The sequence below is a fragment of the Chinchilla lanigera genome, unplaced genomic scaffold (assembly GCF_000276665.1).
Source record: "Chinchilla lanigera isolate Chin_1 unplaced genomic scaffold, ChiLan1.0 scaffold00028, whole genome shotgun sequence".
NCBI lineage: Eukaryota > Metazoa > Chordata > Mammalia > Rodentia > Chinchillidae > Chinchilla > Chinchilla lanigera.
The window spans coordinates 12,266,581-12,278,810 of NW_004955429.1; the positions used below are offsets into that span (position 1 = coordinate 12,266,581).

The 12,230-nt window shown below is 37.0% G+C and overlaps 1 protein-coding gene across 1 annotated transcript; it reads right to left on the bottom strand.

Annotated features, from left to right (window-relative positions):
• Positions 1 to 3,615: 3,615 nt before the first annotated feature.
• LOC102016502 (vomeronasal type-1 receptor 90-like) lies at positions 3,616 to 4,545 on the bottom strand. The gene has a single exon (XM_005387243.1). It carries the CDS (start codon positions 4,543 to 4,545, stop codon positions 3,616 to 3,618), a length of 930 nt encoding a protein of 309 aa, XP_005387300.1.
• Positions 4,546 to 12,230: the final 7,685 nt, after the last annotated feature.

A 12,230-nucleotide genomic window follows, 5' to 3' on the forward strand; every position in this document is an offset into this window, starting at 1 on the left:
ATTCATAGCTACTTAGAGAATAAGCTTTATAAGTGATGGAAAAAAAACTGAAATATTTAGGTCCATTGAATACATGATCACCTTTAAAAATTCAGAGGAGCGCAAGTATGTGACGTCATCCTATGGAAATTTTGATTTGTAAAATAGAAATGTCATAGTAAAATTCAGAAAAGGTTAATCTGTTTCCAAAGTATTGCTAAAGGAAAGTGACAAAATTTTTTCATTCCAGCAGTCAGCAAATTAAGATTTGGTCCTGCCATATGCAGGACCAGGGTTCCCAGCATCACTGAAAAATACTCATCGCACTACCAGGCATTGGCTCTTATGGATCATGTGCTGCCATTAATACAGACCTCAAAGGTCTTCCGGATCTTTCACGTACTTATCAATGAGCGATTCCTATTTCCTGAGCATCTATTTAGGAGAGCTACAGAATACATTCAGATAATATTTCAAAGGTCAAATATTACATTGGTACATACTAAAATTAAAATAATATATGAAAGAACTAGATGAAAAAATAAAATATAAATAATAAACTCATCTTCTTGTTATTATTGTGAAATTCAAGCTTTGCTTTAATTCTATTTTTAAAAATTGTGTCTGCTAAATAATCTTGTAAAACTGGCCAAGTAACATGTTGGAATCATCTGTATACTAGGAGGTTAGAGCTACATTTTTTTTTCACTATTTCTTAGGGAACTACTGTCCTACAAGCATGAAGGATTTAGATGAAAGATGAAAGGAGATGCTCTAGGTTTATTCAACTTTCAGGATATCAGAGGACCCCTGGATCCTGACCTGAAATGGGCAAATCTTCCTTAGAGGAGAAGAGTGATCTCCTTTCTCCAGAACATTAATCCAGGAAAGTGCTGATTTCAAAAGCACTCACTTATGTTCTTAGTTCATGTGGAGCATCAGAAAGATGACAAAAAATATTACAACCATTCAGCCACCTCCCAATTTCATGGATCACACACTATATGAGCAAAACATACCCAAATATCTTTGTCCCGTTTGTCTGCAGATGTTGTGCAGAGGAGTGTACAGCAGCTTCTATACTAATATTTTATTAGAAAATGTATTCTGGATAATGTGAACACAAGGAAATGCTACCAAGAATGGTCAGTTATCGAAACTCTGCCCAGCCATGCCTCATCCAGCTCACAACTTCCAGGCTCCACATAGCTTAGGGAAATAGGGAATGGGAGAGCAGGTTTATTCATACACAGGCTATGCGTCAGTCACATGTATATCAAATTCTTCATCACTGCCAGGGAAATTTTCTCCCACGACATCTGTAAACAGGTTATTTATGTCATTTGCACTTTCTCTTACATTTTCATTGACCCTGATCAATTTTATAGTATTCTTATTTGCATCATCTAATAGCTACTGGATTGATTTATCATGGTTCTTTGATATTTTTAAGTAATCTTTCTTTTCATGATTGATAACCACAATCCTGTCTTCTTTATCTGATATTCTGTCCTCAGACTGGCTCATTGTGCTGTGGATACTTCCAGTGGAATTTTTGATCTCCTGGGTATCTGAATCTATTTCATGGATCTCATTTATTTCCTTCTTTGGGAATTCATGGTTTCCTTCTTTTCCTAAGCTCCTCTATTCTTTTGTCTGCATCTGCTCTAGAGTCACTAAGCATATCTTTCCCTAGAGTCACCATCTCTGTAGTTATCTGATAAATTATTTCTGATTTGATTTTTTAGAGCTTTGTTCATTTGCTTTGTATTACCACTTTAGAGTCCAAGTGGGTGGCTTTTGGATTGTTCCACCTCACTGTCCTCTAGGTTTGCCTTTGTTGAGCAGGATGTCTGGCAATGCATCCTGTTTGAGTGTCTTCTCATTTTCTTTTCTTTTTTGTTGGTTTAATTACTGGGTTGATGCTGGTAAATAGCCTATGTGTAGCTTTATTGCTAGTATTAATTCCTTTAGAAAATAATTACTTCTCTGAGGTGTCTCTGAGGTGTCTTCCAGGTGTAGCTGGCTTTTGGATTTTGTGTCTTTCGAGAATCTGTCTCTTGAATTTTTGGGGATGAGAAGTTGCTTCCTACTTGCCCCAGCCCCTTGTTCATTGACACTGACCTGTAGTATTTCTTATGACCCTTATGCAATTTTAGTTTTGTACACCAGGAAAAACACCTGGTTAGAACAATTATGTCACCTTGGGTTACATGGTACAATCAGCAATAACAATAGCTTCAAACACAGCCTAAAAAAGGACAACCAAAGGTAACTATTAATTTGTCAACTTTAACATTATGAATTAGATTTTTTGTTATATAACAAAATCTAAAACAAACCAGAAAAAGAAGCCCTCTATAGGCAATTTTACCCTCAGGGGGAAAATTTAGAAGGGGTTTGCAGTGAGGCATTGTGGCACACCTCTGTAATCCCAGCTCTCAGGAGGCTGAGGCAGGAGGATCATTGTGAGTTTAAGACTAGCCTGGGCTACAAAGTGAGCTCAAGGCCAGCCTGAACTTCATAGTAAGACCCTGTCTGAAAAAGACAAAAAAAGAATGGGTTTGGGATGAAAATAGATAAATAGAAAAAAAGAAGAGGTTAGAAGCAAGGCTAGAAAACAAATAAGGATCATGCCAACTTTGGGAAACTGGTGCAAAAGACAGAGGAAAAGAGAGGAGGAAAAAATAAAAACAATAACAGAAAAGAACAATAACAAAACAAATAGAAGCCATATTCAGACTCAAATAAAGACCAAGAACAAACAATAAAGGAAAACCCAAAACAAACAAGAGAAAGAAAATAATGAAAAAAGAAAAAAGAAAAAGAAAAAAGAAAAAGAAAAGATGCACTTCAAGGTGTGTCTCTGCTGACATTGGTAGACAATATGGGCAGAAAAAGTTCAGATCTGCATCAACCAATACCAGAAAGCCAGTAGCAGCTTCACAGTAGGGTAGTAATTAATACCACCAATACTGCACCCCTATTTCCAATGAAGTTCAGTCTGTCCTCTGGCTGTGAGGTTGAAACCAGACCCACACAGACTGCAGCACTCCCTGGGCCCCCACACATCAACTTAGAAGAATATCCTTGAGACCTAAGTCTAAGCAAAATCACTTAATCAAGATAAAGTACGCAGTTAGTCAGAAATTAAGAGTTACCACAATTCATCATTTTCTACATTGTGTTTGATGCTATTGTACTACTTTAGCCAAAGTGACATAATTGTTCAAATAAGTGGTTCTTCCTGATATACCAAGACTGAGATCGCCTAAAGATCAGAAACAATAGCATAGGCTGGTGCCAAAGGATCAGAGACTGGGCCGAGAAAGCAGCAACTTCTCATCCTCAGTAAAATGAAGCAGTAGTATCTTGCAACAAAATCAAAACAAAAATGCTAGCTACACCTGGAAAACACCTCTGAGAAGTAGTCGCATCCTATGGGATCTAAATACTAGTAATAAAACTGCTCAGAACAAGTAATTTACATTTACAATCATCTACCCACGAATTAAACTAAAAATCAAAAAGCAAGAAAGAGCAGAAGAGTGAATGAAAGAAAGAAAGAAAGAAAGAAAGAAAGAAAGAAAGAAAGAAAGAAAGAAAGTTATCCATCTCTAAATATCTGAACATTTACTATCTTTTCCACCTAGATATTAAGCATCTCATCATTCGTCTCTCATTACTCATTAGGACAAAAGGACAGATTGCGGCATAACCATTGTCCACAATCATGTGGACACAAAGATGAATGGGATCATTCTTCCACAATATCCCAGAGACTGAGAAAATCACACAGTCCAAAAAGTACATAAATGTAAAGAAACCCATGAGTACCAGAATGGTCCGGGTGGCCCTATCCTCTGGGGATGATTTTGGAGAAAGATTGGTGCTGTGAAGATGCTGGAGCAGCCTCTTATACCTGGACAAGAGACTCACCATGTATCCACTTGAGAGAGCCATCAGCCCTATAAAGGAGACATCCTGAACGTTCGCTAATGAGAAAAACATGTACCTGAACAAGTAACTGATAGGCCACTGAGAGCAGGATTCAGTGACAAACATGAGACTGTGTGAGGTCACATTTGGGGTGGCCCCAATGGAGACTAAGAAACGAGTATTCAGGAGCATATTGAAGACCCATAAAAAGCCAAGGCAACATGGGTAATAGTGTGTGGATTTATGCTTAAATATTGCCAGACAAGAGTTTCTAGGGCTGAGCATGATGGCCTGGAGAACACTCAGCAGGCAAGTAGTACAGAGAGAGAGGGCCCTCATCAATCTGTTTACATAGAAAACTAATTTACACATGAGGTCACTCCACCAGTCCTCAAACCCAAAAGTGTCTGGAGCTATGAAGCCCATGGTTCCCAGCATCACCAGGTGGATCAGGGCCAACTGACTGATGGTCAGGTCCAGGGGCTTGGGCCTGTGCTTGAGGAGAAATGTGAGAATGTGGAACAGAAGCAGGACAGTGTTGGCTACGATGCCAATGGAGACTTCAGAGAAAACAATGTTTCTTACGCCAGTATAACTGGAAAATTTTCTCTTTTTAATCATCTTCATGGTGTTAAACAATAAGTGTCTGCAGAGAAAAGCAAAAAAGATTATTTAGCACAAATATCACCATCATCATCATCTGAGCCGATACAATGGCTTCGTCAGAACATGGGGATTTCTCCCCATGCGTGCTTTCCACTTCAGAACTTAGATTTACCTCAAAACCTGCTGGATGCATGACTGGTTTCTCACGTTTCCCAGCCATTCCTCATGGAGGCTGCGTTATGTATCTCACTGCAGGGCTACAACAGCACCATTGTGAGAAAACTGTCCCAGATTATGAGGGGTATTTCCTTGTTTTTCTTTCAATTTTTAGTTTTCAACATCAGGTACAATGTCTTATTTCCTTTTGTAGCTGTAGGATGTGGAGAAAGTTCTGGCTATATAGATTCTACACTTTTGTGGAAGGTGAGAATGGAGTTGCCTACATTTGGAAGATCAGCTCCATCAGTAATTATTCATGGGATAGCCATACAGTTACAATATGTCAGTGACATCGTGAGTCTTGCTTATTGTAAGACAAAATATTCATAGAGAAAAATGTTTCTCAGTATGTTCTCAAGTCGAATAGTCTGGAATTATATCTATAATCTGACATTTATCAAGTAGCAGGACTTGAAAAGTCAACAAGCATATCTAGGCCACAGTCATATGACTGGCAAAATGGGGACAATTATATTCCTTATTTTCTAAAGAAATATTATGTACAAAACTACCAATGAAGAGAGTCTGATATAGGAATGAAATGTCAATTATTATCATAATTATTATATAGTTCCTCATACATATAACTGGAAAGAACTTTTCCAGTTTGCAATATATTCTGCTTTTGTCCAAGCGTAAAAGAACAAATAGAATATCAAGGTAGTATAACCTAACAATACCTATTTATGAGATACAAGAAATTAAAATGATTTAACCTGCAAAACTACAAAGCTCATATATTTGAAAAATTCCTGCCACATAAACCTAAAATCAGTTGTCACGTTACAGTTATTAATTTTGATTAGGTTCATGAATTCCAAATTTCTTTTAGCTCTATTATAAGTTCATGGAATGAGAATTCAAATGTATCTGTATTTTAAGCAAATTCTGAAAATTTTGTATTGTTTTAATTTCATGGGTGACAAATATTTCCACCCTGAATATGGTTCATCATAAACTCCAAACTTTACAACTTCCTTAAGCAAGAACGGATATTTCTGTAGAGTTATAGGGATCAAGTATAAATTTTATAGTACAAAATTGGGTGATAATCAACTTCTAGGTTACCTCCCAATATGATGGAGCTCTTCACTGTAAAACAGCCTAAATAGGTCACAACATGAAACTCCTAACATGATAACTTTAGTACAGATAAATATTTTCAGAAAAGTATCATTTTAACATCAGGTTAAGTGTACAGACAAAGAGAGTACAATCATAGGTACTTACAGTATATGCTTTATAAGTGATGGAGAAAAACCTGAAATATTTAGGCATATTGAATATATGGTCACGTTTAAAAATTCACAGAAAAGAAAGCATGTGGTATAAATCCTATGGAAATTTTGATTTGTAAACTAGAAATGTCATAGTAAAATTTAGAAAAGGTTAATCTGTCTCCAAAGTATTACAAAAGGAAAGAAACACAATTTTCTCCACTCCAGCAGTCAGCAAATTGAGGTATCATCATATCATATGCTTAGGGGAAACATTGAAAAATTTTCACCTACCTACCAGGTATCTCTGAATATTGTGGATCACAGGCTGCCATTAAATGCAGTCCTCAATGTTCTTCTTGATCTTTCATGTACATTAAATGAGAGACTCCTATTTCTGTACATCTATATCCTGTAAGTTACAAAATATACCCAGACAATATTTTAAAGGACTAACATTAAACTAGTACATACCAAACTCAAAGTAATATATTAAAAGAATTTCATGAAAACATAAAATATAAATCATAAACTGATCTTCTCTTGTTATTGTTGTGAAATTCAGACTTTGCTTTAGTTTTGTTTTTAAAATTTGAATCGGTAAATAATTTGTAAAACTGAGTAAGTAGCACTTTTTAGTCATCCATAAACAGAGGAGATAGAACCACATATTTTCACCATTCCTTAGAGAACTAGTCTTATAAGCATGAAGGATTGAGATGAGAATTGTATGGAGATGCTCTAGCATTCAGGATGTCAGGAGACCCCTGAGTCCTTACCTGAAATGGGCAAATATTATTTAGAGCAGAAGAGTGATCTCCTTCCTGCAGAGTATTAATTCAGGAAAGTGCTACATTTATGAGCACCCACTTCTGTTCTTAGTTCCTGTGATGAATCAGAAATATTACAGGAAATGAAATCAATCATCTCCAAATGTGTAGATCATGCACAACTGTATTAGTGAAACACACACCAAATATCTTTGTCCTGAATTTGTCTGTAGATGTCATTCAGAAAGGTGTATAGCAAGTTCTATACTAATACTTTATTAGAAAATATATTCTGGAGAATATGAACACAAGGAAACAGGTTACCAAGAATGGTCTAGTATCCAATCCCCACCCAGCCATGTCTCATCCCCGCTTACAACTCTCAGGTTCATCACAGTTTAGGGAAACAGGGAACAGGACATCAGGATAATCTAAAAGACAATCCCCAAATACAGCTCTGAAGAGTGACAATGCTCAGACAGGACATGCCTCCCCCAAAATATTAAACACAAAAGTCTAACTTTTCAGATAAGTCACAGGGAAAGTAACCTGGAAGAAAGTTCTAAAACAGATCACATTCTGAAGGCCAACTTCAGAAACAGAAAAGAAAGGCCAAGGGGGCACCTCATGGAAAGCAAGACAGAAATGTAGTGAAAAAGTCAAAGAGAAACCTCTGTGTTTTCTTTGATCAGTCACCATTAGGAGCTCTCACAACTCCGTAAAGGCTGAAATATTCCCTGAGAAATGCAGCACAGCTCAGGACCTAGTTAATGCTCTGATCAGGGAAGAATTCACATAAGATATTCTGTTCACTGGCAATTACTGAGGCCAGGGATAGTCCTGTGACACATGGTGCCCTCAGATATTTAAGAAACTACTGAGCAATGCTGAGGTCAATTCACCCATGCCAGTTGTCAGGAAAGATTTGGAGTACAGTAGGAGGCCGAGGGGTCTTGCTTCATAGCAACCAAATTTCAGCACTTATGCCCTTGACTAGGACAGACTACAGGGTGAAAAAATGGGGTGTGTACTCATTTTTTCATAGGAAACATGAACATTATCTACCCTGCAGAATAAGATAGTGTATAACAATATGCTTTATGTCCAGAGCAGTTATATCTCAGATATATGAAACGGCTTATGTAGGCTGTCATTCCCGTAATTTACCAAACAAGTTTACTATGATGGACATCAATATTGTCTTTATCTATACTTAAAAGGGGACCTATGAGGTGAGACTGACCATGAATACAGGAGAGGGTAAGTTTCATTGAGATATTGGTCTGCATGCTATAATTCTGGGCAGAATTCTACCTGGAAATCTGCAAAGAGAAACAGCAAGAACCAGCAGACCAACAGGCAAGGCAAAATCCTCACCAGCCACAAAGGTGGTCAATCCTAGATGCAGAGCCTTTGTGAAATGCACAGATGGTGGAGAAGAAAAAAGAAAATCTGAGTACATAGATGGCAGCTGTGTACTTTTCAAACATGCAGTAAAGAGCATCTAGTATGTCGATTTAAAACACACTAATGTAGAGCTCTGTGTGCTCATTTATCCAGAGTATTGACAGCATGCAAATGCTTACATCCATTTTCAGAAAAATCAAGAGAAAGTAATTACTATTCCAAAGAAACAAAAGAAACCCAGATGCACTTTGTCACAAAAATTAAGATGTCATCCCTCACAAAAATGAATAGCCCTGTGTAAGAATCTCCAATCAACCCAATAGTGCAAGAAAATCTTGTGTTCCTGCAAAATAGCTTTGAGTTTTATTTGTTTTTATATTTTTCAATTGTAGATATACCCAGAGAATGATGATAGTTCAAATTTATCTGTTGATAAAAGTAATGAAACAACCAGTTTCCCATATTGGAAGTGGTTCTGGCATATCAACTAAGAACAAAAGCAGAAGAAACATTTTTGCAGTGAGGAAAAATAGAGAAAATAGTAAGAATCATAGTTTTTCTTCTCAAAACAGGCTGGAGGGTTATATTCTAAGACCTCTACTAGAAACACAGAACAAACTCCATCATCATAACCTTGTTTTACTTTTCAACATATTGCTGGCTAACACCATTGATGTGCAATTTGTGAAATCAACACTGGCTCAGCATGCTCTTCATGAAAAAATGCTCACACATTTCTTGTAGGAATGAAGTTAAAGATCTCTTTAAAATCTGATGCTTTAAACAAAGCACTTCATTAAATAATAAATAGTTTATATTAAACTTAAATATCTAAAACTACAAAGGTCACTTATTAAAAATCTGTTAAATCATTTATATAGAAAGAAAGTAAGTTTACTTACTGAAAACTCATAGTCAACTTTTATCTATTTTTGAGGGGTTGTAAATACAAACATAAAAGCATCAGACTAAAATGACAGATGTTCCTTCCTTGCAAGCAAATTAAAATCATTTAACCCAGAGGAATTCACACATTTCATACTAAACTAATTTAGTATGTCTTATAAAAAGTAATACTAATTTTATGAGGCAATGAAATAAAAACTAGAGCCAACAAAAATCTCAGTCTACAAAATCTGACCACAAAGCCAACTTGTCTCTTCCTTAGCCTGCCTAGGACCCTGCATTCACAGGTACTGCATCTGTGGGCAAAAAGGCACTTACCCAAGGTCATATGTGGGGATCTGAGGCTCCTCACAAAACTTTGCCCTGCTTTATGAAAAGAAAGTAGCTATGGCAGCAATGTGCAGAAGTGTCATTTTAGCATCTATACAAAGGTGACAATATTCCACTGGGGAGCACAGAGCTACAGTCTCCTGTGGAACATTTAACCTGTCTCTAGATTTTTCTTTATCTTTTCCCAGATAATAGCCATTTAGTGCCATCTGTGCTCTAAACTTTTCTCTAAGTTCCCTGACACATTTTCATGAGGGATAAGAAAGGTCCCTCCATGTAGATATTGTCATGTGGTCTTGTTTGATTATAAACTCAAATTAGTCCAAAACTATTATAAATCAGTAATAACTGATTGCAAACTACTTTAGGATGAGAGATTCCTCAGCTCTGAGGAGTTCTTATTGTCTCTAAGGGTCCTCTCCCAAAGATGTGAGACACACATGCTTTTATCTATTTCTTTTTCACATGGAGCACTTGGTTTCTGGGTCTTATTAGCTATACATTTTGTGTATTAAATGATTTCCAAGTTCTTAGTATGAAGTTTCAAGCTATGAGTAAAATACAATTGTGAAATTTAATAGAAATGAAAGCCAGAGTAGTGGATACATAAGAGGAAATTGTAGGTTGAGGTGATCACAGGCAGATAAATAGAATTATGTTTGAGACAGAGTAGGAGCTGGAGTCTACAGTATAAAAAGGCTTCAGCCCTTCTCCATACCAGTGGAAGTAAAAAAATTGTCTCCCACTTTCTCTTAATTACAAAACACAATATTAGCATACAAGCACCCCACCAAACATGGACTTCACACATCAAATTTCCAATTCCTAATAGGTTCTACATCTTTGTTGTCTTCAGCACAGGGCCACACACATGACTATCAAACAACTGAATTGACCAAGGAAGAGGCCAGGGGATTCTGGGAAGATGGTGGAGTTGTAAGCTGCAGAGAAAGAGCCTCTCTGAGATTTGCTGTCCAGACAATAGAATACAGTATCTGTGGAAGAGAAGGAGGGACGTGGGTCCCTTCAACCCAAGAAGGGTCTGAAATAAGAACTGGAGCCAAAAAAGAGTGAAGAGAGAATCTTCCAAGTAGAACAGGAAGGCCTCCATGGAAAGACATAGCAGTGGAAAGGAAAAATGGACATAGAGAACTTCACAGACTGGTGGTGAGTGCTGTGGCATTCTACATACCACAGAAAGGGTGATTGGCCAGGAGACATCTTGGAGAGGGGCCAAGTGAGCTCAGGACTCAGAATAACCATGGGGTTTATCTAGTGGCTCCCAGCTGAATTCAAGCCCAGAGATAGTGTGTTGACTGCTGAAGGCTGAACAGGTCTTGTTCCAAACTCAAGGACAGAAATCAGCCTAAACTTCAGGAGAAATGCTGGCTCAGGCTCACTGAGATTATCCATGACACCACCATAATGTGACTTCTGATTTGCTAGGGTAAATCTCTATCTCCACATGTTCTCTCCCAGGGAGAGCAGAGGCAAACCTTAAAACGGACATTTCTTCTTTTGTCTTTCTTTTTTGTTGTTTTTTTCCCCCGCATTTGATCTTGCTTTTCGTTTTGTTTTTGTTTTTGTTTTATTGTTTTGTTTGATTTTGTACCAGAATCAAACTCAAGACCTCACACTTACCAGGCAACTGCTCTTCTGCGTAGCTATATCCCCAGCCCTGATCTTGTTTTTAAATAAGAATGAATGTCATTTTTTGTTGTAGTTATGTTCTGGTATTCCTTTTATTTCTTCCTGCTCTCTTCCCCTTCTGTCTTCTACACAATTTTTCAAAGTTTTCACCACCCTAATTTGTCCTACAGCCTTGTTTCTAATCTCCTTTTTTTCTTCTATGTCTTGACTGATTCCCATAACTCCTTTTAAGTTTTTTTTCCTGGGGTAAAATTGGCACATCAAGGACTTATTTACTGCATACAATTTTCTGGTTTATTTTAGATTTTGTTATGTAACCACAAATCTATTTGATATAGTTAAAGGTAGCAAATTAAAGATTACCTCACTTCGTCACTTTCTAGTCTGTTTGATGCTATTGTTATTGCTGAATTTACTACTTCAGCCAAAGTGACATAATTGTACTAACGAGTTGTTCTTCTTGGTATGCTAAGACAGACATTGCACAAGGGTCATAAGAAATACTGTGTGTCAGTGCTGAAGAAGTAAGGATGAGCAGGTAGCAACTTCTCATACCCAACAAACCGAACAGGTAGGATTTTACCACAGACTCTAAACTCTAAAACCAGCTACCACTGGAAGACATCTCAGAGAAGCAGTAATTTCCTAAGGTTCAAAATACTAGCAAAAAAGCAACTTTGTATAGGTTATATATAAGCATCATCCAGGAATTAAACTTAAAAACAATAGAAAAATGAGAAGACACTTAAACAAGATGCAACCCCACACATCCAGGTCACCAAAACCAAACCCAGAGGGAATGATATGAGACAATCTGAAAGCCACCCACCTGGTCTCTCTGAAGTGGTAACAATAAAGCAAATGAATGAGACTCTAGAAAAAAGTCAAACCGTAAATAATTTCTGAAATAACTACACATATTGTGACTCTAATGAAAAATACACTTAATGACTCTAGAGCACATACAAATAAAGAAGAGGATCTTAGAAAAATGGTCAAAACTATAAATGCACAACACAGAAAAGAAATGGAATCTATAAAATAGATACAAACATACATCCAGACATTCAAAATTTCACTGAAAGTCTCTGCACTGGAATAAATCAACCTGAGGACAGAATATCAGACAAAGAAGACATGATTGTGGTTAGCAATCACGGCAAAATATTTCTTTAAAATAGCAAGGGGTCATTAGAAATCAATCCAA